Here is a 27,713-nt window from a genome sequence, read left to right as displayed (position 1 = left end):
TTGATGTGTAAAATATTTATTGCACAGGATGATATAAACAGGTATATCACAGTGGTTGTGGCAACAACGAAGTGCAGAATAACAAAAACTTGTATAGAATTCAGTTGTGTGAACACTGACTAAAATATTTTATACATTATTGAAGTGTATGATCCCCGAGAGATATAGTTCATCATGACATTTCAGGGCAATCCCTTCATCAAGTGACCAAACCATTCACAGGGTGAGCAAAGCTGATTAAGGGGCAGGAAGTAGCCCTGAAACGTCGAAACAAGTAATAAAGAAGTTGTTATACAACCTTTCAATTTCTGAATGCCCATCAAGGGTTGTATGACAGACAGACATGTTTTGTGCATTTCAGGCCACGTGACCAAAGTACATATAGTATTACAAGTACTTTTAGAGTTACCACTACTCTCATATTGACTTATATTATGCATATAAATATTAATGAGGTTTAGCAAAAGAAAATACATTCGAGAAACTTAGTAAATGGAACTAAAATATTGATATCTTTTGAGGTACACAAACTTTTAAGTGAGTAGTACTGGTTATTTGTTAATCTTGGTAGTAAATCCCTACGGTTATCTTCATAGAACATGCATACATATACAACATGTGCTTCATCTTCAACTGATCCACAATGTTTACAAAGAATCTTAGGATCACCAAACGTAATATTAAAGGTTGTATGATGCCACATCAGTTGGCAGACTAGCACAGAGCTGCTCAGTAACAAGCCTGGCCAGGTGTCGGATAAGTGCTCTTTCCCCAGTGCCCAACGTGTATATCAGTAGGAAAATAACATGGAATGTTAAAGAAGTACAACAAATTTAATGACAACAAATCCCTTCAGAAGTAACTCATTAAACATAAGAAACAAACTGTTCACGATCAGGTGATATGGACATTGGACGGTTTTACATCACATCTTCATACATGTTCCTTATGAGAGGAATAGTAGTATACAGCCAATTCTTGAACATGCTTAACATATGGGAGCTGAGATCACCAGTCCAGTTCTCCATTAGTCTCAGTTCTGGACCATGACACCAGTAGTTGAATGTGCTGTCAAAAGCAACATCACAAAGTAATCTAAGAACTCCAAATTCTAGTTCAGGAGTGCATCACACAGATCTAGTTCAGGAGTGAAACACAGATCTAGTTCAGGAGTGCATCACACAGATCTGGTTCAGGAGTGCATCACACAGATCTGGTTCAGGAGTGCATCACACAGATCTAGATCAGGAGTGCATCACACAGATCTAGATCAGGAGTGCATCACACACATCTAGTTCAGGAGTGCATAACACAGATCTAGTTCAGGAGTGCATCGCTCAGATCTAGTTCAGGAGTGCATCACACAGATCTAGTTCAGGAGTGAGGTGAAAAGATCTATAGTTGAAACTCTGAGCTAAAACAGACAATGTAAGAGTCTTGCCAAGTTTGATGACGCTTTCAAAGGAAAGTTTCCCGATCTATCTAGGTCCCAATGGTACCAGGATCTGTGCATGCTCCTATTGGAATTACAACATCTGAAGTTAAATTTGGATTTCATGGAGAACGATATATGGGAATATCCTTTCGATCCCATTTGACACACTGTTTTAATTTGTATGGAGTTTCACAAGATATCTAGTATAAAGGTGAGAGGTTGTTATGAGCTTTCTTAAACTTTAGGCAGACTACTAACATTGACTACGATGACTGGAGTTCCAGGCTCACGTGGTACAGAAGGCTTACTGTATACAGGTGTGAACGTTACAACGCCAAGTGTGGATGAACATCCGTGATTATCCAAAGGCAGAAGGCAGCAAATTTGTAACCATGGTTACATAATACTGAAGCAAAGGAGCCAACTCCAGGCAATTGTTTGTGTCAGTAGTTGTACTCACTGAAGTTAACCTCATTTGGGTTCATCACAGTCAAGAACACATGCAAATCATGGGGTTTCCCAGGACATAAATGACCCTCACCGTTTATTGTGCGTTGTGAGGTGACACTCTTTGGTACATTTCAAAACCTAAATTTGTGTGATTCCGGGTTCGAACTGGTCGCTAGTAACCTATGCCGTTTGTAAGAGCTAACTAAACCGATTGGGTGGTCAGACTTGATGACTTGGTTGATTTGATGTCATCGTATCCCGATGGCATGGTTTTTAATATCAATCACTGGATGGTATGGTCCAGACTCGATTATTTACAGGTCACCTGAGTGCAGCGTTACACAACAAACAAAATGTTAAAGCGTGAAGCAGGTTGTGTAAGATAGAGCTCGAGCAGGGACAGGGTTGGCCGTCCAAGTGATATATACCCTGTATTCACCCAGTGCATGATAATATCAAACTGAGCCTGGATCCACCAGCTCCTCTCAATCTCCCATGTTTCCTTCCATTCACACATAACAACATGAAGCTTTCATCATACACAGAACACATTATGCTACCTACATTGATTATTACTCTCTATGCCACGAACTCCATGCATGGGTCGACACAGGTCCCCAGCAAAAAATTCAGTAAATAACATGATTGAAGTAGGAGTGAAGTAATCAAGAAGTTTCCTCAGCGAATTCGGGGCTCGATTTATAGAACTTTTATTTAAATTGCACCAGGTGCATGTTGACATGAAAACCAAGTTGCACCCAAAACAAATCCAGGTCCTATAAATTAAAGTTGAAACTGGCCGGACTGCTGCCATTGTCACATACGTCTATAAAGCGACCCCCCTGCACAAGTCTTCAAAATCGATGCTTATTTATATACCCCGTCTATAAATCGAATCGGAATGAAGCACATCACCAGTGCATACACAATCCCTACATTTGCAATAAAAACGTGTTTGTCTTCCGCAGAAAAAATTACATTGTATCCCTTTAGTGAATTCAGGGAAAGGGGACAGATGATAACAAACTTGGTCAATACAAATTTGAAATTTGAGACAAAACATCACTACACATGATGATTTACCAATTAAAATGTATTGGGTTGCATATTCCAATAATAGGTTGCACTTGTGCATGTTTCATATAGCTAAATCAAGCCCTGGAATTTGCTATGGAAACTCTGAACTCAGGATTATGCTGAATATGATACAACACTGGACATCAAGCTTCGTCCTGAAAGACATGCTTAGTTTGCACTGGTTGAGATTACAGCTGTCATCATGGTCATGCATAATCTGGACGGTTTTATTGTAAAAGAGATTATGTTCTAAACTCGTCTTTAAAAGACAAAAATATTGTGACTATGAAAAATCATCTTGCCGAGACAAGGGAGATAACTGACTATAAAAGTCCCATTTCCACACTTAGCAAAGTAGGATGGAATTTCATGGCTCTGTCATAGTCTCACCAGTAGCTATTATGAGTTATTGATTCCACCTCTCATGTTACTTGCATTTGTTTGAAACAGAATAGCTGCGTCCAGTCAAGACATTCTCATTGATAAGCAAGATCTATATTGTAATGAAATCTGGAGAAGTGCATCAAACCACTTTACCAAGTTGATCAAACATTAAAAGATTTGGAAAATATCTTTCGACGCCCAGTTGGTGGTTCATCTGCTTTGCAAATCCTGCAATCAACCGAAATCTGCCCGTCAGTCGCCATGTTGTTTATGATTAAGATGTTGATTCTGTTACGTGATTTTGATTGGACTATGCATAGACTCGTTTGGACAACCAAAAATAAATCAATAATTCCATCATAGTTCGGCAAGGGTGGAAACTGGACTTGCATGGTCAGTTAACTCCCTTGTCTCAAGAAGATGCCAAATGGACAGGAGTTTGTATCAAAACTGAAACATTGTTAGTTGTGGTACAGCAGTGTACCAGGACGGATGATTCTCCTGCAGGGTGGCGTCGGTGGAACATTGTTGTCTAGGTGTGATCCTACCTAGGTGGCAGGCTGTGACCTGCTGGTCTGTCCAATATGGTGCAAGACAACACAGTTACAACATATGATTGGCGGTTGTTTAGAGTAGATGATAGTCGTTGCAGCGCCATCTAATGGTGACGATCTGTGAACACACAAAAAGTAGAAATTCATATAATGGTTCCTGCAAATCAATATCTACAAGCTTTTTACACACTCTGATTTATCTAACAAATATTTCTTTCTCTGAAACGTTTACCTGCATCTCAAAGCCTGTAACTTTGATTTTGGACTAGCTATTCTATGTACCAAGATGAGTCCAACAACTTGGATGCGTGGCAATGTTGAGTTAGAGCTGGGGTATTTGAACTACAAGGTTCTTGAATGTACATAGATTTTGGCAGAGAATTTAGGCTTTCATTGACAAGAGTCACTCTCACCCCCTGATACTTCACAGGGACTGCTGATTTATTTTTGGTGCACTAATGTACTAAAAATAATGACGAGCCTCTCATGCTTGTCAAATTCTCAAACATTTGAATGACCCTTCCCACATGCTTGTACATTTATTTCATGACCCTCCCTAAAAAGACAAAATGCAAAAGAACTTTATATTTAAAATAAAATGTTCATTTTTGTCATGACCCTCCCATAATATGTGTCTCATTTTTTATCAACCTCCCCTAGGGACTGTCAAAATGAGGTGATCACCACCCCCCTCATTCCCTATGGTAAATGACCGGTTCCTTACACATAATAGATGACAAACAATCTGTGACAAAGACTGTATAATGAAATTTCAATCCAGGTCGAAGCTACACACTGTCCAAAGGATACTTGACAATAGTGTCATAGTAACATTGTTAGAGCTTGTCTTGATGCTTTAATACGGAACTAATGAGGAACAGTCGGTCAAAGTGATGGCTGTAGTGCTTCGGGCCAGGAGCAACAGAAAGGGAGAGCTTAGTGAATGAGTGAGTGAGTGAGTTGGGTTTAACGCTGCTTTTAACAGTAGTCAAATTATATCGCGGCGTGTCAGCTTAATGTGGGAGGAAAGCCCCAAGTGATGCAGGTCTCAGACGTTTACCACTTCGGTGAAACCCACGAGCATAGGTATGGTGCTGACACACCTAGAAACATAATCAGGGCGAACCGGGATTCGAACCCACAATCATAGGTTTCTGGCGTGCCCAAGGGACACAACTCTGCACAGCAAATCGCGGTGCCTTAGACGACTAGGCCATCCGTGCCCTGAGAGAGCTTAGACTTTGGATAGACACAAAAAAGGTGACACCTTATTATTTCATACTGATGATAATATTTATTATTAAAATATGATTAAAACATAAAAAAAACATACTTCAGTGGGAAACAATCACATGCATATAGTCAGTGACAATAACAGAAGACAGTGGTACAGAGAGGGCACTCTGGCATCAGTGACAGTAACAGAAGACAGTGGTACAGTGTGGACACTCAGGCATCAGTGACAGCAACAGAAGACAGTGGTACATAGAGCATACTCAGGCATCAGTGACAGCAACAGAAGACAGTGGTACAGAGAGGACACTCAGGCATCAGTGACAATAACAGAAGACTGGTACAGAGTGGACACTCAGGTATCAGTGACAGTAACAGAAGACAGTGGTACAGAGAGGACACTCTGGCATCAGTGACAGTAACAGAAGACGGTGGTACAAAGTGGACACTCAGGCATCAGTGACAGTAACAGAAGACAGTGGTACAAAGTGGACACTCTGGCATCAGTGACAGCAACAGAAGACAGTGGTACGGAGAGGACACTCAGGCATCAGTGACAGTAACAGAAGACAGTGGTACAAAGTGGACACTCTGGCATCAGTGACAGCAACGGAAGACAGTGGTACAGAGAGGGCACTCAGGCATCAGTGACAGTAACAGAAGACAGTGGTATGCAGTGGACACTCTGGCATCAGTGACAGCAACAGAAGACAGTGGTACAGAGAGGACACTCAGGCATCAGTGACAGTAACAGAAGACAGTGGTACAGAGAGGGCACTCAGCATCTGTGACAATAACAGAAGACAGTGGTATGCAGTGGACACTCTGGCATCAGTGACAGTAACAGAAGACAGTGGTACAGAGAGGACACTCAGCATCAGTGACAGTAACAGAAGACAGTGGTACAGAGAGGACACTCAGGCATCAGTGACAGTAACAGAAGACAGTGGTACAAAGTGGACACTCTGGCATCAGTGACAGCAACAGAAGACAGTGGTACGGAGAGGACACTCAGGCATCAGTGACAGTAACAGAAGACAGTGGTACAAAGTGGACACTCTGGCATCAGTGACAGCAACGGAAGACAGTGGTACAGAGAGGGCACTCAGGCATCAGTGACAGTAACAGAAGACAGTGGTATGCAGTGGACACTCTGGCATCAGTGACAGCAACAGAAGACAGTGGTACAGAGAGGACACTCAGGCATCAGTGACAGTAACAGAAGACAGTGGTACAGAGAGGGCACTCAGCATCTGTGACAATAACAGAAGACAGTGGTATGCAGTGGACACTCTGGCATCAGTGACAGTAACAGAAGACAGTGGTACAGAGAGGACACTCAGCATCAGTGACAGTAACAGAAGACAGTGGTACAGAGAGGACACTCAGGCATCAGTGACAGTAACAGAAGACAGTGGTACAGAGAGGACACTCTGGCATCAGTGACAGTAACAGAAGACGGTGGTACAAAGTGGACACTCTGGCATCAGTGACAGTAACAGAAGACAGTGGTACAGAGAGGGCACTCAGGCATCAGTGACAGTAACAGAAGACAGTGGTACAGAGAGGGCACTCTGGCATCAGTGACAGTAACAGAAGACAGTGGTATGCAGTGGACACTCTGGCATCAGTGACAGTAACAGAAGACAGTGGTACAGAGTGGACACACAGCATCTGTGACAGTAACAAAAGACAGTGGTATGCAGTGGACACTCAGGCATCAGTGACAGTAACAGAAGACAGTGGTACAGAGTGGACACTCGGGCATCAGTGACAGTAACAGAAGACAGTGGTACAGAGAGGGCACTCAGCATCTGTGACAGTAACAGAAGACAGTGGTACAGAGTGGACACTCTGGCATCAGTAACAGTAACAGAAGACGGTGGTACAGAGAGGACACTCAGGCATCAGTGACAGTAACAGAAGACAGTGGTACAGAGAGGACACTCAGGCATCAGTGACAGTAACAGAAGACAGTGGTATGCAGTGGACACTCTGGCATCAGTGACAGTAACAGAAGACAGTGGTACAGAGAGGGCACTCAGCATCTGTGACAGTAACAGAAGACAGTGGTACAGAGTGGACACTCTGGCATCAGTGACAGTAACAGAAGACAGTGGTACAGAGTGGACACTCAGGCATCAGTGACAGTAACAGAAGACAGTTGAGACTGATAGGGAGAGGATAGGCATGCAAGAAGCAACAAGGACCATCAGATAATGATAGAGAGAAGAAAGGTAATATTCGATGAGTTTGATAGGATTCAGCAGATGTGGACTTGAGTGTCAACAGGTAGTTGTCTGAGCAGTACAGATGATGTAAAGTGTGTGAAAGACTTGGACGGCATATCATCATTTAGTATTATGTAAAACACAGTTGCAAAATTACATAATTCATTTGAGTCATCATGGCTATACGAACAACAAAGTGCACAATAATACAACAAAATCATGGACTGATAGAGATGACACTCATGGGCCAGACATGATCTCACTTGCTACATCAGTTGTGAGATTATTCTGCCCCTCAATAAATATTAATGTTGACAGTACTGATCTCTCAGTTTTCACAAGAAATTGGTCAGGAATTATGTCCTCATGGCTGTCTTTAGTGCCGAATAATGGATCGTTCTGTGTTTTTAAGTCATGCATGGAACAATTTCCGAGTGTGATGTCACACTTTTAGTTCATGCACAATTCAATTCTCAAACCAAAACAACAGAGCTCCACACAGAAAAGCCGACAACCCAAGTGCTGCGCAGAATAGTCATGTTTTAGTTTAAGGCAAATTAAAGAGAAAGGGTTACAAAAGTCTAACTGCCAGCTTTATTGGATTAAAAGCCAGTGTTTATCAACGTCAATACTACAAAATAAATGCCTCGGTCAAATGAATCCATGGTATCACTCGTCTACCCAGAGTTCCTTGCGGCCAGCTCGCCTACTATCATCACAGTCAATGACAGTCCATTCAAGATATTGCATGTTTTTCATGTACACATCTAGATAAACATGTGTCATGAAGTGTTTAACTTTCATAGAGAAAATATCCTGAGGCGTGAAAAACTGTTTCCATTTGCATATTTATCCTTTGTTTACATTGGTTGTACAGCTCCACAAGCTGTCATTGAGGCCCTACGGAGAGCTAGCAATACCGTCACTCACCCTCTCAGTTGTAGTAGTATGTCAATACAATTATACAAAACAATATGTAAAGCATTGGGTCCGCCTGTTCTTACTTAAGAATAAGTGCATTTGTTTACAACATGTACAAAGAGAAAAGTCTGGGTCACGTGATAGGCCTACACCCGCATTGTGGTCACTGGAGCAGACACTCCTCTCGTGGAATAAGGAGAGCCGAGTAAGCTCGATAGGGTTATCGGCTTATGTTTACAAACAAAGCTTCAGAATGGTCAACCTATTGGCCCTTTAATGCTGTCTGTGAACCCTATTTGGCCAGCACTGCAACTGCTGATCTCTTCTGTTTAAAATTTAATCTGATACATATATTTCATCTTCCCGAGGCAAGAGGGTCCACTAGCCTTTTTATCGAAGTCTTGTTTCAACCCTTGCCACATCAAGCCTACTTTCCTGTGCTAAATATGACTGGACTATTGCACATATAAATAGTGCAATCAGGGAACCTTTCATAAAATCAACATCCACGACTGGTACACCTTGTTACGTGGTCATCTTTGTGAAGGTATACAAGATAAGGACAGCGGTCTGATTGGATATCGCGTTTTAATGACAAGGGGCACAACTCTTGATGGCTGGGGTCGAGCCAAGAAAAGTGGCCTTGATGTGGCAAGGGTAGAAACTAGGCTTTAATATAGACTAGTGGACACGCCTGCCTCAAGAAGATGCATATATAATGGCATGTTCTTTTACCCAATCCATGAAATGTATATATCATTCAAATTGCATCAATCAAATTGCCACGTTTGAAATTAGATCAGACGACAGTGACGTGTAAGAGAGTTGAGTTGCCTCAGAACCTTGGTAATTATGAATGGAAATGGAAATCACAAAAATATCATACATAGTTTTCTTCAAGTAGATCTATAAGTAGCTGACATCAGTGTTAACTGTAAATAAACTTAGTAGGGTGGCAAAAAACATGACGGTCAGTCCGATGAACAAAACTTCAACAAACATTTTTAGAAGTTGTTTACAATGGTGGGACGTAGGTGCAGACTTTCAAACAATTGTGAACAAATTCAACAATATGTGATATCAAACAACATCATGATGTTACAAACTGGTTAAGTCATAAACATCATCACACCACAAAAATAAGGACATAAAACAAATTATTATGAAATGAATATATTAAGATCACACGGCAATAATCACAGAAATGCAAATATAAAACATATTAGCATGACTAACATGTAGTCCCAGAATAAAGTCCTCTTATCTACAATATATATGTATATCTACAAAATAAAAAATAATATCCAAATGAAGCCCAGAATAACGCTCAATTTCAGGCAATGTTGAGTTGGATTCATTTTGTTCATTGTCTAGGGTCTGGGAGACTATGACACTTGTAACCAGAGCAATGGCCTCCACTACAGGATTCAACAGCAGAAGGACCTTTGCAATCAATACCATGTATACAAACATTTATAGTGTCCAGGATGTCTAGTGGTTGGATGTCAAACAGATCTTCTCCTAACTGATGCTATCTACACATAATACGCAATATGTTGGTTAACTTCATGTAAATGGTGAATTGCTTTGTCCCATATTGTGATGTGACTTCAAGTGCATGATGTCAGCAAACGGTGCACACAACCTCGGTCCACTCACGGACCTACTTCACTCCAATCTCACCTTCAACTCCAGCATCAGAGGGTTACATCACTACATGCTGATCTAACCTGAATCAAGCAGAGAATGTCAAGACATGATTGCGTGGGGTTTAAGGCCACTTCAGCGTTAGAAATTGGCACTAGTCCTGTAATCCTTGCCAAACTGTCCAACAGTTAATGTATCATAAGGACTAGTAGAAATTTGCCATTTTTAAGGGTTTTACTATATGTTATCATTATAAGGAGTAGTGGGCTAAAAATGTTAGTTACTACTGCTGCGCTTTGACCATTGTTTCTGTTGCTGTTAGAAGCCTGGAGAGATGCAGGTCTCAGACATTAACCACTTTGGTGAAACCCACAAGCACAGGTATGGAACTGAGAAACCGAGAAACATAATCAGAGCAAATGGGCATTCGAACCCACGATCACAGATTTTTGGCACGCTAAGGGAGGCAACTCGGCGCTCTGTAGCACCTAGATGACTGGACCACATGTGCCCCCATGACGCAGGAAGAGACGGGATGAGAAAGTACTTGACAAAGATGGCAGATCACATGGTAAAATTACATTACAATGCAGTCCTTATAAATGAACACAGTAAAAGAAGGTGTGGTACAAGGTGAGGATGTGAGTCAGTGTGCAGCAATAGGGGATGTGAGTCGGTGTAGTGCAACAAAGGGATGTGAATCAGTTCTACAAAATGGGGATGTGTGTCTGTGTACAAGGTGGGGATGTGAGTCAGTGTTGTACAAGGTGGGGATGTGGGTCACTCAGTGTTGTACAAGGTGGGGATGTGGGTCAGTGCAGTACAAGGTAGGAATGTGAATCAGTGTTGTACAAGGTGGGGATGTGAGTCAGTGTTGTACAAGGTGGGGATGTGGGTCACTCAGTGTTGTACAAGGTGGGGATGTGGGTCAGTGCTGTACAAGGTAGGAATGTGAATCAGTGTTGTTGTACAAGGTGGGGATGTGAGTCAGTGTTGTACAAGGTGGGGATGTGGGTCACTCAGTGTTGTACAAGGTGGGGATGTGGGTCAGTGCTGTACAAGGTAGGAATGTGAATCAGTGTTGTACAAGGTGGGGATGTGGGTCAGTGTTGTACAAGGTGGAATGTGAGTCAGTGTTGTACAAGGTGGGATGTGAGTCAGTGTTGTACAAGGTGGGATGTGAGTCAGTGTTGTACAAGGTGGGATGTGAGTCAGTGTTGTACAAGGTGGGATGTGAGTCAGTGTTGTACAAGGTGGGATGTGAGTCAGTGTTGTACAAGGTGGGATGTGAGTCAGTGTTGTACAAGGTGGGATGTGAGTCAGTGTTGTACAAGGTGGGATGTGAGTCAGTGTTGTACAAGGTGGGATGTGAGTCAGTGTTGTTGTACAAGGTGGGATGTGAGTCATTGCACTACAAGGTGTAAATGTGAGTCAGCGTTGCAAGGGCAGATCCAGCGTTACCCTGGACGCCACTCTGGATCCGCCTATGGTGGTGTACAAGGTGGGGAGTACACGTGAAAAACCTCCACCATAAGTACATCCCGAGAAGGGCACCAGGGGTGTGCACCTCAAACTTGAAGCACACAAAACATGTAAACATATCAAAACAAGGTATATGGTGTTTTCAAATCGTTTCACAAATTGATTGTATTCATCTATTTATCCAGCATGTTGTATGTCAAGTGAAAATATTCTTTCTAAAAGTCTTATCAATGCTTGTCTACACATAACACACATACACAACCCAGACATGCGCAGATCAGTAGAACCTCATTAAAGTCAACTTCTTTCCTTTACAGCCTAACCTCAATAACTAGTGACTAAAAAGACCTACTGTTTCTTCAGTGCTGAAACACTTTTATTGTTAAGGGCTGAAACTCTTTTATTGAAAAGAAGACGGTTTAAACCACTAATGAGGTTCTTCTGTACACTAGTGTACCTGATTATAAGGTTGGATTGTCCATACAGGTCCATCTTCCTGAGGCAAGGGAGGTAACTGACGAAAAGTCCAATTTCCATCCTTGCCGAACGAGGTTTGAATTTCTGGACTCAATCGTAGTGCCACCAGTGGCTATTATGAGGTATGACCTTTCTATGTTCCTCCTATTGACCAATCTGATTCCACCTCTCCTATCACTTGCATTTGATTAAAACAAAATGGCAGCGCCAAGTGAATGCAATCTATAATCAAGATCTATATTGTAATAAAACAGGTCTTACTTCGCGAAGTGCATCAAATCACGGGAGCACCTTGGTTAAAAACATTCGGTAAATATCTGTTGACGATAAGTTGACGGTACACATGCTTTGCAAATCCTGCCATCGATCGAAATCTGCATGGCAGTTTGCCAACCGGATGTCAATTTCGTAACACGATTTGGATTGGACTATGCATAGACTTGTTAGTCCAGCCAAAATATAACTCTGTAATTCTGAAACGTAGCTCTTAATTGTAATGAAGAAGTTATTCATCCATAAATTCTTATCCTTACTCTGTAATTCCAGACCTTTATAGTCAGTTAACTCCCTTGCCTCCTAAAGACGATACAGGTCAAGCATACATTGTGTGTTACAGAGAGGACCACACAGTTGGTGTCTGGCATATATACCACAACATTGATAGCCACAGGTCCTTGATTCAGCCACCTGTAGAGAGTATACAACAGTGCAGCACCATGCAGGAGGTCTCTGAGGGTCACACTCTGGATGAGGCAGGGTGGGAAGGATGAACATTCATGCAGTGTGCAGCCACCAGTGTCTGAAGTGCAAGTTTCAGCATGCTCACAACATCAAAACTTCTTACCAATCACTTCAGATTTGAGTCTATCAGCTATAGCTTTTCTCATAGCAAGTCTTTTCTCCATCTCAGGGTCTCGTTTCTCAGGTTCAGCCATTTTGCCGGACATTGAAGCGCGAGCTGCCCGTGCCGACTGTGGCCGCTGTGGCTGAGCGGACTCCACCCGCCTAAGCTGCTTCTCCCTCTCCTCCTTCTTCATCTTCACCAGCTTGTCCCTCTGCTCCTTTAGGAACTTCAGACGCTGTTGTCGCTCATCCATTGACATTGCTTCCATTGATTTCTGCAGGGAGAAAAGGCAATACTGTGCACATAATGATCAATACAACACTAATTGGATATTAAGCAAAATGAACTTCCAAGTACAATTGTGATACACATGAAACCAAACTTCTTCCCGTTCCTTGTTGTTATGTATGAAGCCAATTTCTGGTGTCCCCCATCCATGACATTGTTGGAATATTACTACAAGCAGTGTAAAACCATACTCACTCACTGACCTTGCTGTTCTTGAGATAATGAATCTCAAAGATTTTCCCCAATTTGTCCAACCGATGAAGATCCGGATTAGACTAGGTCTTCAGCAACCCATGTAAGGAGGCGACTAACGGGATCAGGTGGTCAGACTCACTGACTTGGTTGATGCATGTCATCGTATCCCAATTGCGTGGATCGATGCTCATGATGTCAATCACCATATTGTCTGATCCAGACTTGATTATTTACAGACTGCCATCATATAGCTGGAATATTGCTGAGTGCGGCGTCAAACAACAAACAAACCAAACCAAACCCCAATTTGTTCAATTGGTTTGTTTTCTCTTTCTTGTAAAGCAAAAATGCCAATTACAAAACTGTGTTCCACAATGGCGAAAGGCATCCCTTTAGTCAGTCGGGATAAGGAGTTGTGAGTTAACATACTGATGACGGACAGTGCCCTCTGTACACTACTGAGCTATAAACAAAGAACCAACACCTTGCTTTGTCCAACTGAAGTAGACAGACAATGTCCCAACTCTTTCTTCCACCTACCTGCATGGCCTGGAACCTCTCGGACTGCTGCACGCTTGTGCTGGACTCGTCCTGGGCAGACTTCATCCAGTTGGCTGCAGCATCAGCGTTGCTCACCCCACCTGCCTTTGGCACATCGCCTTGCTTTGGCCGCACAGAAGATGTAATGGGGGCAAGACCAGTGGCAGAAGTTGGGGATTTCTGGGTAGCAGCAGTGGCTTGTGATGGACGGGAGGCAGCAGGCACGGCAGCAGGCACGGCAGCAGGCACGGCAGCTATTTTGGGCTGAAATACAAAGCAAACAGATCGATAGCCATAAAGTGTGAATACAATATAACTATACCTGAACATATGACAAGAGTCTTAAATTGGTTGGTTTGTTGTTTAACACTGCAATCAACAATAGTCCAGGTCTGTAAATAATCAAATCTGGGGCGAATCCAGTGATTGATATCCTGAGCATAGATCTACGCAATTGGGATACAATGACATAAATCAACCAAGTCAGCCAGCCTGACCACCTGATCCCGTTAGTCACCTCTTACGACAGGCATCAGTTGCTGAAGACCTACTCTATCCCGGAATCTTCACAGGGACATGATGCTTTTAGCAAGTCCACCTTGCTGTGCTGGGTCGGGTTCAGATTTGCCCAGCCCTCACATAATGTAATCACATGAGTAACCTCACATAGTCTTGCCAAAAAAAGTCTTCAATAAATGAAGCAGGAATAACAATATGTCAGTCATCCATCAGATTCTCAATAAGCCTATGGCTAATAGTAGCCGGCCACTGGCTCACAAACAAGTAGACGACATGTTTCACTCTGAATTGGCTGTACTACAAACACACAGAATGTTGTACCAAGCAGTCTGTGACTTTAGTCACTAGTAGGCAGCCAGTGTCTAGTAAACTTCTGTCCAGTCTTGTAAACTTAGTAAAATCTAATATTTTGTTTACATTTGTATACTTATCCTGCATTACTCCTTATTTACTGCTTACCTTACGACAAAAGACGGGACAACGTAACAGAGATGGTCCTGGGTGAAGAAATAAAACTGTTGTTTGTAGTCCCACTTTTGGTGACCACTGCTGCTGTTATGTGACCTTGATGACCTGAGGTCACATCACTGCTTTTAGAAAAAAAATTCTTTCTTAAGGTTTCTGAAGCTAAAGTGGGGAGGCAAGTCTGTGATGGGTGGTCCTTAGACGTAGTAATGCAGGATATGTATACAAATGCATAAAAAATTTAGATATTACTAAATTTTTTACTTATCCTGCATTACTCCTTAATGCATCTGTATGGAGGTCATGAATGTAGGAGAAACACTGATTTCTTGGTGAGGTCATAAAATGAGGATGCATAGGGGGGATTGAAGGGGGCCCTCGCAAACCTCGAAGTACCACATTCAAGCCCCTAGCAGGTGGGCGGAACTTGGCCTTTTGATCCTCAAGCCTGAATGATCGAGTTGGGCCTGTAGTTCCGTGACCTAAGTCATCTTGCGATTTTCCGGAAGGCCAACACTGAGTTAAGTACAATCCAGTAAGTAGTAATGGTGCTACCTTCCAAGTGTCTTTGGGTACGCAAATTCAGCCTAGGAATTGTGGTGACACAGTTGTAGGGTCTTGACTTTTTGCCTTGCAAAAAGTTTCAAATGATCCCCACTTGTCATCGTAGACCTCTGGTAGAGGAATGATGAGCTGACGTGACAGCTTTTGTTGCCCGTGCAGAATAGCTCTTTGCACTTAACGCCACCTGTCTGGTGTTGGAGAAGGCAATTTGCTGTGAGGGTGGATAAGTAGGTTAAACCACTGTGGGAAGGGTAGTGGATCATCCTCTGCTAGATTTCTGAGCTTGACGAACCACCCTCTCAATGGCTACCAGGGCTTGACCAAAGTCAGAGCAAGGCTCCTTGTCTCCTTGATCTTTTGTATTACCTTGGGAAGTAAGACTGGTGGCGGAAAGGCATACGCTTTTAGTCCTTCCCAAGGAATGCTGAACATATGGCAAGTTGCAAACAGGTCGATGTTTGGTTGCCTGAACTTCTGAAACAGTAACTGGAATGCTTCTGTGTGAAGTTTCCACTTGGTGGGGGCCACCCTGTCTGGACGCAATAAGGCATCGGCCAGAATGTTTCAACAACCGGGGATGTGCTGAACTATGAATTGTAGTTCCAGATGATCCACTAGATGGAAAATTCTGAATGTCTGTTGAAGCAGGGAGTTGGAGTGCATTGTTCCCTGATTGCGCAGGCACCAAACAACAGTGCTGTGGATATTGCGAGTTGGGCTGACTGTAGCTGATACTGCTAATGTGATATTGCCAGAATTAAAGCTTCCAACTCCAAGTTGACTATGTGCCACTTTCGATGAGCGCCGGACTATAGCCCTGAGGCTGTCTGGCCTTGCAGGTGAGCACTCCATCCCTGAAGGGAGGCATCTACGAACAGGTGTAGATTCGGGGATAACCTGGATAAAGAGACTACCATCCACCAATTGAGGTAAGGCCTTAGATGGAGCAGTAGAGTGATGGCCTTGAGTGGATCCTGACACCTGATGTAAGGATTCAGGAATTGTGGAATTTGGCGTAATTGTAATCTGACTCCGCTGGTCAGGTCCTGGGCTGAGGTGAGTAACCCTAACAACACTTGCCATTGGTGAAGTGTGAGCGGTTGATGAAGAGCAGGTGACAGGAGGTGTAAAATCTTGTGCCATCTGTCCCTCGGAACTCATAGGAGATCATGGTCTGTTTGGAACAGGCCTCCTATGAACTGGAGATGATAGGATGGAGTTGATGGGCCACTGAAACGCCAAATGCCAAAAACCCCATTGAACTTGAATCTGAGTAACCTACGGTCGGAGAGATGGATCGTATATGCAGGTAGGCATCCCGCAGGTCGAGACTGATCAAGGAAACGAACGCCTTTAGGTCATCAAGGTCACAGGACAGCGGCAGTGGTAACCAAAAGTGGGACTACGAACAACAGTTTTATTTCTTCACCCCGGACCATCGCCATTACGCTGTCTTTTGTTGTAAGGTAAGCAGTGAATGCATTAATGAGAAATGCAGGATAAGTAAAAACTTCAGATAATAATAGTCCATATAATAACACTAAATTCTTCTGAAATCATGCTAAGAGCCATATTTAGGCTGATTGTCTCAAAAGTGTTTGGCACAGACTGCTCTGTAGTTTTGGTGGTCCTTATATATATATCTGGTCATTTGTCCAACATTAAGCGTTGCTACAGTACATGAGGACCTACCGCAGATCTGAGGTCAGTAGCCATCTTGGTGGGACTGGCTGGCTGGGTTGTTGCATCATGGGAGCCAGCAGAAACAGGGGGGACAACTGCAACATTTCCAAAACCACCACTGGATCCACTCTTGAGAGCCTACAACACAGAAATGTTATCACATATGAAATTTTTTGCTTGTTTGTTTGTTTGTTGGCGGTCAGTAAATAATCGAGTATGGACCAGACAATCCAGTGACTGACATCATCACCCCAGTCTTGCCATGTCAATAATACACCCTCACCCCTGACTCACCATGTCAATAACACACCCTCACTCCAGATTCACCATGTCAGAAATACACCCTCACCCAAGACTCACCATGTCAGAAATACAACCTCACTCCAGACTCACCATGTCAATAAAACACCCTCACTCCAGATTTACCATGTCAGAAATACACCCTCACCCCTCTCACGTCAGAAATACACACTCACCCCACTCATCATGTCAATAATACACCCTCACTCCAGATTCACCATGTCAGAAATACACCCTCACCCCAATCACGTCAGAAATACACCCTTACCCCAGACTCACCATGTCAATAATACACCCTCACTCCAGATTCACCATGTCAGAAATTCACCCTCACCCCAGACTCACCATGTCAATAATACACCCTCACCCCAGACTCACCATGTCAATAATACACCCTCAGCCCACTCACCATGTCAATAATACACCCTCACCCCAGACTCACCATGTCAATAATACACCCTCACCCCAGACTCACCATGTCAATAATACACCCTCACCCCACTCACCATGTCAATAATACACCCTCACCCCAGACTCACCATGTCAATAATACACCCTCACCCCAGACTCACCATGTCCATAATACACCCTCACCCCAGACTCACCATGTCCATAATACACCCTCACCCCAGACTCACCATGTCAATCTTCTTCTCTTCTACCTGTCTACTGTCACTGAGGCGCTTGGCTTCACACATTGAAATCTCCAGTACAGCCTTCATCTCCTGCTCCTCCTTGCTGCTCCTACGTTTTTGACTCTCAAACTCCTGGCGTGATTTCCTGACATTAACAGAAAAAATTCACCCAACTAATGTAAGAAAGAAGATGATATGACAATAACTTCCTTGCTACAAGAAGAATTAAATAAGACAGTGATGTTACAGCTCCAGCTGCATCCTGAAATCCAGAGATGTCCAGAGATGTCCAGTCACATGAAACTGATGCAGCATCAGATTCCAGGGCTCGATTAAGGGACCTTGATTTAAAGTCTACCAGGAGCATGTTAACATGAAAACCTAGTTGCACCAGAAAAAAACAGGTTGCATCCTCAAAACTCAAAACATAAACATGACAGATGCATACACTGGTCCAAACGTATAAAATCTCAGACTTCAGATGACTGGGTCATGATTTTATATCCATTTGTGCAGCAAACAACAACAAACAATGGAATATAATATCATAATTTATTTACATTGGACATGTTGGAGACAAAGGGGGGCTACCTCGGTTGCTGGTGCTAGTGGGTGGTTAACCCGAGTGATAGGAATAGAGAAAGAGTACCCCGAGGATCGTGGATCCTGGGTTAATAGCTTGTTAGTGGGTCGTCAACCCGAGTATTGTTGTGAATTAATCTGGGATCTAGGATCCCAGTATTAGTAGAGATGTACCCTTGGAGGTCGTGAAGCCCCGGGTGTTGGGTTAGGGAGAGGTATATGGTATGAGTTGGGGGCTACAGACCCCCAAAGAGAGGTTGTGTAGCAACCGAGTGCCACCAAGGAACTCAAAACTCAAAACATAAACATGACAGATGCATACACTGGTCCAAACATATAAAATCTCAGACTTCAGATGACTGGGTTGTCATTTTATATCCATTAATAATGACTTATGTATTGTTGTAAACAATAATAGGAAATTGGGCACATAATCTTGCAGTAGCCACATTTTGATGACGTCAAGTCCAAGAAATAACACAGGGATTTGTAATGTAGTGCAGTAAATAAAGCTTAAGAGGTATCGAGTGTGTTCACAAATCATTTTTGTGAGGGAAAGTATGGGTTAGTCTGACATAAAATGTTTTTTACAAGCACTTGGTTCATGTAGACAAAAAGATTAGGTTTCACTTTTCAATTTATAGGTTGTACTGGTGCATGTTTCATATAGTTAAATCAAGCCCTGATGATTCATTCCATCGGGTAACAAAGCAGTGTTCGAAATTAAGGGGGCTCCTGGGGGCATTGAGGTTTTCTATGTTTTCTTAATCTTGGGACCCCCTATATCTGTTACTATTAACAGTAATGACAAAGGCACCTTGACTTTTATGCTTAATTTCAAACACTGTAAAGGCACTGCAAGACAGCCTGCACCAGGAGAATGGGAATATCATCATGGAGTGAGTTGGGTTTAACGCTGCTTTTTAACAGTATTCCAGTTATATCACGGCGTGTCAGCTTAATGTGGAAGGAAAGCCCCATGCGATGCAGGTCTCAGATGTTTACCACTTCGGTGAAACCCACGAGCACGGGGATGGTGCTGACAAACCTACAAACATAATCAGAGCCAACAGGGATTTGCACCCACAATCATAGGTTTTTGGCGTGCCCAAGGGACGCAACTCTGCACAGCAAATCGTGGCGCCTTAGACAACTGGGGCTTCCGTCCCCCTATCGCATCATGCATGGAACCCTCCTATGGCGTTAGTATCTGTGACCGATATTTACCAAGATCAACATTTGTACTGAATTTAGTTAGCTGTTGATGGACCACTGGTAGTGTTGTAATACACTTCGTTGAGATACAATACATGTCAACACAATACAATACACATCTTCATTGGGAGATTGTACTACAAACATATCTCGATCGTGAAGTCTGACACAATACATATCGCGATAGTGAGATCGTAATACAATACACATCTCAATCGTGAAGTCTGACACAATACATATCTCGATAGTGAGATCATATTACAATACATATCTCGATCATGAAGTCTGACACAATACATATCTCGATAGTGAGATTGTAATACAATACATATCTCGATCGTGAAGTCTGACACAATACATATCTTTATAGTGAGATTGTAATACAATACATATCTCGATCGTGAAGTCTGACACAATACATATCTCGATAGTATGATTGTAATACGATACATATCTCGATCGTGAAGTCTGACACAATACATATCTCGATCGTGAAGTCTGACACAATACATATCTTTATAGTGAGATTGTAATACAATACATGTCTTGATCATGAAGTCTCACACAATACATATCGCGATAGTGAGATCGTAATACAATAAATATCTCGATCGTCAGGTCTGACACAATACATATCTCGATAGTGAGATCGTAATACAACATGTACAATACATATCTCGATCGTGAAGTCTGACACAATACATATCGCTATAGTGAGATTGTTATACAATACATATCTCGATCGTGAAGTCTGACACAATACATATCGCGATAGTGAGATCGTAATACAATACATATCTCGATCATGAAGTCTGACACAATACATATCTCGATAGTGAGATTGTAATACAATACATATCTCGATCGTGAAGTCTGACACAATACATATCTCAATAGTGAGATCATAATAGAATACATATCTTGAAAGTGAGGTCGTGATAGAATTGATGATACAACACACAATAAGAAGCATGAAAATTGGACACTTGGTTATTGCTGACTTTGGTGCTACACAACCAACCAAACATGCTTCCACTACCCTCACCAGAATGAAATACTTACTCCATGGCAGCTGCAAGCACTGCGTCTTCCTCCTTCTGTCTGGTGTTCACCTTCTGTGCTTCCGCCGCTCTGCCTTGAGTCAGGCTGCTGGGCAGGGCTCCGAGGTTCTTCATGATCATTTTCAGAGCTTCCTCCTGGAGGACGATATTCTTATGGGCCATCACTCTTACAAACAGTCCAAAGTCGACCGACGACATCACCTGCTCCAGCACAGTCTACAACAACATCCACAATGCATGTAGGGCATGAAGGGTGTTTATTCTGGCTCAGCACAGTTATTCACAATTTGCCTAACTGGTAATACACACTTAAAGCATCAATCTTTGATAGAAACTGGAAGAGGAATAGGGTGTGAATGATATGTGGTTAAAGACAACTCCAAAAAGTGTATTTAGTAATATCACACTGTGTCAGCAGTCTGCGTGTGTGTGTGTGTGTGTGTGTGTGTGTGTGAGTGAGTGAGTGAGTGAGTGAGTGAGTGAGTGAGTGAGTGAGTGAGTGAGTGAGTGAGGTTTTACACCGCTTTTAGCAATATTCCAGCAATATCACTGATATCACCAGAAATGGGCTTCATACATTGTACCCATGTTGGGAATCAAACCCGGGTCTTCGGCGTGACATAAGCACCAAAGTTACAAAGTAATTAAGGTTGTCAATATATACTGCTTTGATGGAAACCTCAATCTCTTTAAAATTAGATCTTAGTTTTCGCTGCCACTAAACAAAGGTCTGAGGACGTCCCATTACATGTCATGTCAGACCGACCTTTCTTGAACTTTGACTGACCAATGGAATGACTGACGAGAAGTCGACATTAGCCAATCAGAAGGCAGCTGTCTCATGCTTTACAAATTACAGCACTAGTTTCAAACTGGCGACTACGAAACACATTTTGACAAATTCTCTGTCATTAATTTGAAAACCGAACAAAAGAACATTCTGGAATGGCTAATAGATGGCCTAGATTGTTAACTGTTGTTCGGAATACCCTGTGTTAATTTTCTTGAGGTTGCATGATTAAAAAACACATTCCGACTGCCACATTCCTGATTTGGTAAGTGACGCTCTGATTGGTCGAGTGAAGGTCGTTCTGACGTGACCCGTAATGGGATGTCCTCAGATCTTTGTTTAGCTGTAGCAAGAATAAGAACTTATTGTAATGAGATTGGTGAAACCTAGGTGGTGACAGTTTAGCCACAGCTGAAAAATGAGCTCTGGAATATGTTCGATCAGAAAGGTCATAAAAGCACAAAGAAAGATAAACAGAAGACAACAGAAGCTGCTACTAAACAGAGTTCCTCACATCATGTTCATTAAATTGCTCATGATTTACCTACAAGCAGAGCACTAAATCATCAAGACAACAACGGCACTGTCGGCAGCCACAGGGATACAAGGTCAAATGTTGCAGTTGTTGCAAATATGACAATACACAGCAAAATGTAACACATCATATCATATTATCACTGTATACCAAATTTGATAATGACACATGCTCATGGGGCTATGTTTAAATTAGATCAGAATCCTGTGAGCATGGCGAGTGTTTCTTTTTTAACTGGGATCATTCTTGCAAAGATTCAGTTTTTTAGTCCTTGCAGTTTATATGATGGCAGTACTTCCCACAAGCTATGGATTTCTTTTCCATTTCAAACTTATCAAAGGTTTATATCATTTGAAGCAGGCGATAGACAATGAGTTTGATGGAATCAGTCGTATAGGCCGAACTGTTGTTCGGAATACACCACGTTAACATTATGGAGGTTGCAAGATTCGCTCCCTGATCTCATAACCGACACTCTGTCGGTCGGATGTCAGGTCATTCTGACATGACCTGTAACAGGACAGGTCACAGGATGTCCTCAGATCTTTGTGTAGATCTGATAGGTAGTCACTGACCTGGAACACGGTCCTGATGTCCTCCTTGTCATTCATCTCCTGCACTGCCCCCATGATGGCCTTGTAGTCCAGCCCTGTGTCCTGCTCGAAGGACAGCAGCATCCGGTCCACCTAGCAGACGTAACCATGGAAACAATAAACTGCCTGCCCATTTTATTATTTTAATATCCTATATGATATGTATGATACATACCAAAGCAATACAATATCATACATAATGATATCTAGAGGTGACAACATTACTTTCATGATGAACTAAAATTAATATTTCAGGTGAAAGAATGTCTTCACAGTTTGAGACAGATTTTCTGACATATATATCATAAGTAAACATGAAAACACTCATTACTATATTTTATTTTTATAACACCCACCACCTATTATCCAAATTCACCGAAACAGGAAACTACCAAATACTGCTATGGAAATTACATCAGGGATGTTGAGTTGAGTTTAAATGGGGCTTAGTTCAAGTCCAAGATGATTGCACTCACATAGTGACGTGCACGGTGTGTGTGTGTGTGTGGCTGCTTGTACTAGTCCAGACTAAGGCTGAACTTTTAGCACTAGCCCACTGAGATACCATACTGCAGCTTAACATGAATACCCCACTCAGGCACAGTATACTGACTGAGCCGACCAGTCCTTGTTTTAGCCACTTAATGCCAAGCCCCAGACAGGGTAACAACAAGTACCATCTTTTAACGTCTTCTGTTATGACGCGACTGGGAATCGAGCCCAGCACCTTCCACTCTCCGGGCAGAGGCTCTACCACTAGCCCACGGAGACAGTGACATATACAACAAGATGATGAATTCAACTCTACATCTCATCTCAAAATAATGCTCTGTCAACTGAACCCACCCTCATATGAACTTAAGGCCAATTTGTTGCTATGACAACACAAAGGCATAATTAAAAACTGACAAACAGCAAAAGGTACCAGGTCGGTGGCCGATGTATATACAAGGTTTCATGAGTGAGCGAGTTGGGTTTAACGCCGCTTATAACAGTATTCCAGTTATATCAGCTTAATGTGGGAGGAAAGCCTGGGAGGAAAGCCCGAATTGATGCAGGTCTCAGACGTTTACCACTTCGGTGAAACCAACGATCACGGGTATGGTACTGACAAACCTAGAAATAATCGGGGCGAACCGGGATTTGAACCCACAATCATGGGTTTCTGGTGTGCAAGGTTTCATGCAGACATATTGAATGTTGATGAACTGTGCACCCAAAACAAGACAAAAACGTGATGGACGGAACCCGTTCTCATATCCCCTGCAAAGCCTTGTTTGGTCGTGGAATAAGAAATGAGGTTTATTTGATATGAAGTTGCATATGTTGCTCTATTAGTCCATAATTTTCAACTCAATCATACTGACGTGAGACTGTTACAAAAATTAACTGACATCAGGCCCGATGATCACCTGCATCAGAAAACCATTGTTAACATGGCAATCTCATCGTTATAATGACAATCTCATTGTTAACATGGCAATCTCATCGTTATAATGACAATCTCATTGTTAACATAGCAATCTCATCGTTATAATGACAATCTCATTGTTAACATGGCAATCTCATCGTTATAATGACAATCTCATTGTTAACAAAGCAATCTTATCGTTATAATGACAATCTCATTGTTAACATGACAATCTCATCGTTATAATGACAATCTCATTGTTAACATGACAATCTCATCGTTATAATGACAATCTCATTGTTAACATGGCAATCTCATCGTTATAATGACAATCTCATTGTTAACATGGCAATCTCATCGTTATAATGACAACCTCATTGTTAACATGACAACCTCATCGTTGTAATGACAATCTCATTGTTAACATGGCAATCTCATCGTTATAATGACAACCTCATTGTTAACATGGCAATCTCATCGTTATAATGACAATCTCATTGTTAACATGGCAATCTCATCGTTATAATGACAACCTCATTGTTAACATGACAGTCTCATCGTTATAATGACAATCTCATTGTTAACATGGCAATCTCATCGTTATAATGACAACCTCATTGTTAACATGACAATCTCATCATTATAATGACAACCTCATTGTTAACATGACAATCTCATCGTTATAATGACAATCTCATTGTTAACATGGCAATCTCATCGTTATAATGACAACCTCATTGTTAACATGACAACCTCATCGTTGTAATGAGAATCTCATTGTTAACATGGTAATCTCATCATTATAATGACAATCTCATTGTTAACATGACAGTCTCATCGTTATAATGACAATCTTATTGTTAACATGGCAATCTCATCGTTATAATGACAACCTCATTGTTAACATGACAACCTCATCGTTGTAATGACAATCTCATTGTTAACATGGTAATCTCATCATTATAATGACAATCTCATTGTTAACATGACAGTCTCATCGTTATAATGACAATCTCATTGTTAACATGGCAATTTCATCGTTATATTGACAATCTCATTGTTAACATGACAATCTCATTATAATGACAATATCATTGTTAACATGACAATCTCATCGTTATAATGACAATCTCATTGTTAACATGGCAATCTCATCGTTATAATGACAATCTCATTGTTAACATGACAATCTCATCGTTATAATGACAATATCATTGTTAACATTGCAATCTCATCATTATAATGACAATCTCATTGTTAACACGACAATCCCATCATTATAATGACAATCTCATTGTTAACATGGCAATCTCATCGTTATAATGACAATCTCATTGTTAACATGACAATCTCATCATTATAATGACAATCTCATTGTTAACATGGCAATCTCATCATTATAATGAAAATCTCATTGTTAACATGACAATCTCATCATTATAATGACAATCTCATTGTTAACATGACGATCTCATCGTTATAATGACAATCTCATTGTTAACATGACAATCTCATCATTATAATGACAATCTCATTGTTAACATGACAATCTCATCATTATAATGACAATCTCATTGTTAACATGGCAATCTCATCATTATAATGACAATCTCATCATTATAATGACAATCTAATTGTTAACATGACGATCTCATCATTAACATGACACACTGGGATAAAGATGATCAGCAATTACCAAGCGCTTGTAGTCTTCATGGCTCTTGCGATATTCTGCCGAATCCTCTATTTCTGGATCAAATACTGCAAAATAGGGAAAAGTAGGAACTATATATGCTCTTGCAGCAATCGGAAATAAGCATGAAAACTAAGAGGTCCTTGTCATAGCCCTAACGTTAAACATTAAACATTAACATGTTAAGGTCATCAGATTCAAATATCATAGGAACAGACCTCAAGGACTCAATTTAATTTCAAACACTGATCTTGCAAATTACAAATATGACACAACAATGGCTACAATCTTACTGGACCAGCATATTCATTTTCTCAAGTATGAGCAAAAATATGTTGCTCTCATATGTTACACTTTGTCATTAAGGATTAAGTAAAAGTAAAGGAGTATTTTCTTCAATGACTTATGAGTAAAAGGCAAAACATTATGTGGAACCTTCTCGTTTGCTCAAACCACAGGTCCTCACAGTCACAGCAGAAGTCCTAATAATGTAATGACCGCAAAAGAGCTTAATGTACAAAGTCCATCTAACAAGGTCTCCAGCTTTGAGACATATATTTTTTATGATAATTACATAACATTATTACTTACTACACTGTAAATACTGCCACAGTGCAGTTTGGGAAATTAAGCATGAAAGTCGATGGGTCATTGTCACATACTTAAGGTGGGGGGGGGCGAAATGGGGTTTAACGTCGCATCCAAGACATACAGTAAACTACAGTGATTACAAACTCAACATGCTCAAAGGGCCCACTACTTTTAGTTTGTCATAAGCAAATGCCCAGGGCCAAGAAACAATTTTTTATATCCATCAAGTTTACTGTATATAGCGACATACATGCACATATGTGTGTGTGTGTGTGTGTGACTAAAGGGTAGGGCAGGGATGGGTAACTCGGGTACCCGGGTCAGGTGTGTACTGAGTAGGACCCGGGTACCTGCAGAACTACCGGGGCCTGTGGTTATTCACGTGATATATTGTTTAATGACAAAAATTATCTGGAACTCTATGGTTACACTACAAAGTACAAGTCACTAATGTTCACATTTCTATGCACCCATTCCTTCTGACTTGTCATATGGTTGAATGAAGATATAACTTAAATCAACTTCAGTGTATGCATGACCAGATTGTTTAATACATGTATCTAAATACGTTTTGCCAGGGCTATGGTAAAACAAATTCCCAATGGGACATTTGGTACTTATCTCTTGAAACCTACAGTGGGTACCCGGGTAGGGTTGAGAAATAGGGGTGGGCTGGGGGGGGGGGGGGGGGGGGGGGGGGGGGTATCGGGTATTAAATTTGAAATCATCTCAGCCCTAATAATAATAATTTATGCATTTGTATAGCGCAGCATTCACCGTGCATAAGTGCTCTGTGCGCTACAATGAAACTTATAGTCAGTGGGAGTGTTTTTTTAACAGCCCTACTGCATTATTTAGGTGCACTAGACCTACACTTCGAACTCTTTATCAAATATTTCAGGTTATGAGATAATGAATATAGGTGGGAAAGTGATTACTGTGTGATGTGGAATCATAAACGTGTGCTTCTGTAAATAGGCAAGACACGATTTGGAACTGGAATTAGCAGATTCGACAGGCCGACAGCGATCGAAGTTTATTCTCAGGGTTGTGGGCTTTTAATACTGCCAACCACAAGAAAATGGCTGGTCTTGTCAGTACAGTTACTTACTCAAGCACCGATCTTCCATAAAGGTTAAAACAGGTACTTGAAATATTGGGTTGCTTAGGAAACAAAGCAACTCATCCAGAACATATTCTCTGCTTCTCGACGCCATCTTGAATCCATATGACGCTTTGACCGATCTCGCGAGAGACTGCGAGTTTTCCCAACAAACTCCGCACTCTATACATGTAATGACATGAGTTCAAAGCGCTT

General features: G+C 41.7%; 1 protein-coding gene across 4 annotated transcripts; it reads right to left on the bottom strand.

Annotated features, from left to right (window-relative positions):
* On the bottom strand, positions 1-27,628 carry LOC124123352 (cilia- and flagella-associated protein 36-like). Of its 4 annotated transcripts, XM_046486596.2 has the most exons (10): positions 27,507-27,628; positions 25,808-25,872; positions 22,683-22,793; positions 20,784-20,998; positions 17,928-18,069; positions 16,999-17,127; positions 13,759-14,022; positions 12,736-13,009; positions 9,969-10,015; positions 1-4,018 (listed from the first exon to the last, which is right to left on the bottom strand). In XM_046486596.2, exons 1-9 carry the CDS (start codon positions 27,610-27,612, stop codon positions 10,011-10,013), a joined length of 1,311 nt encoding a protein of 436 aa, XP_046342552.2. In that variant the 5' UTR covers positions 27,613-27,628; the 3' UTR covers positions 1-4,018; positions 9,969-10,010. The 4 variants fall into 4 exon arrangements, 3 of the variants coding, with proteins under 3 accessions (XP_046342552.2, XP_046342551.2, XP_048258920.1); XR_007223102.1 differs by having other exon boundaries at positions 9,969-13,009; XM_046486595.2 differs by lacking the exon at positions 9,969-10,015.
* Between the last annotated feature and the right edge of the window lie 85 nt (positions 27,629-27,713).

This window comes from Haliotis rufescens, unplaced genomic scaffold (genome assembly GCF_023055435.1).
Source record: "Haliotis rufescens isolate VD_foot unplaced genomic scaffold, xgHalRufe1.0.p SCAF_3, whole genome shotgun sequence".
NCBI lineage: Eukaryota > Metazoa > Mollusca > Gastropoda > Lepetellida > Haliotidae > Haliotis > Haliotis rufescens.
Note: the sequence above shows the minus strand (reverse complement) of the source record. Positions and strands in the feature narration are given on the sequence as shown.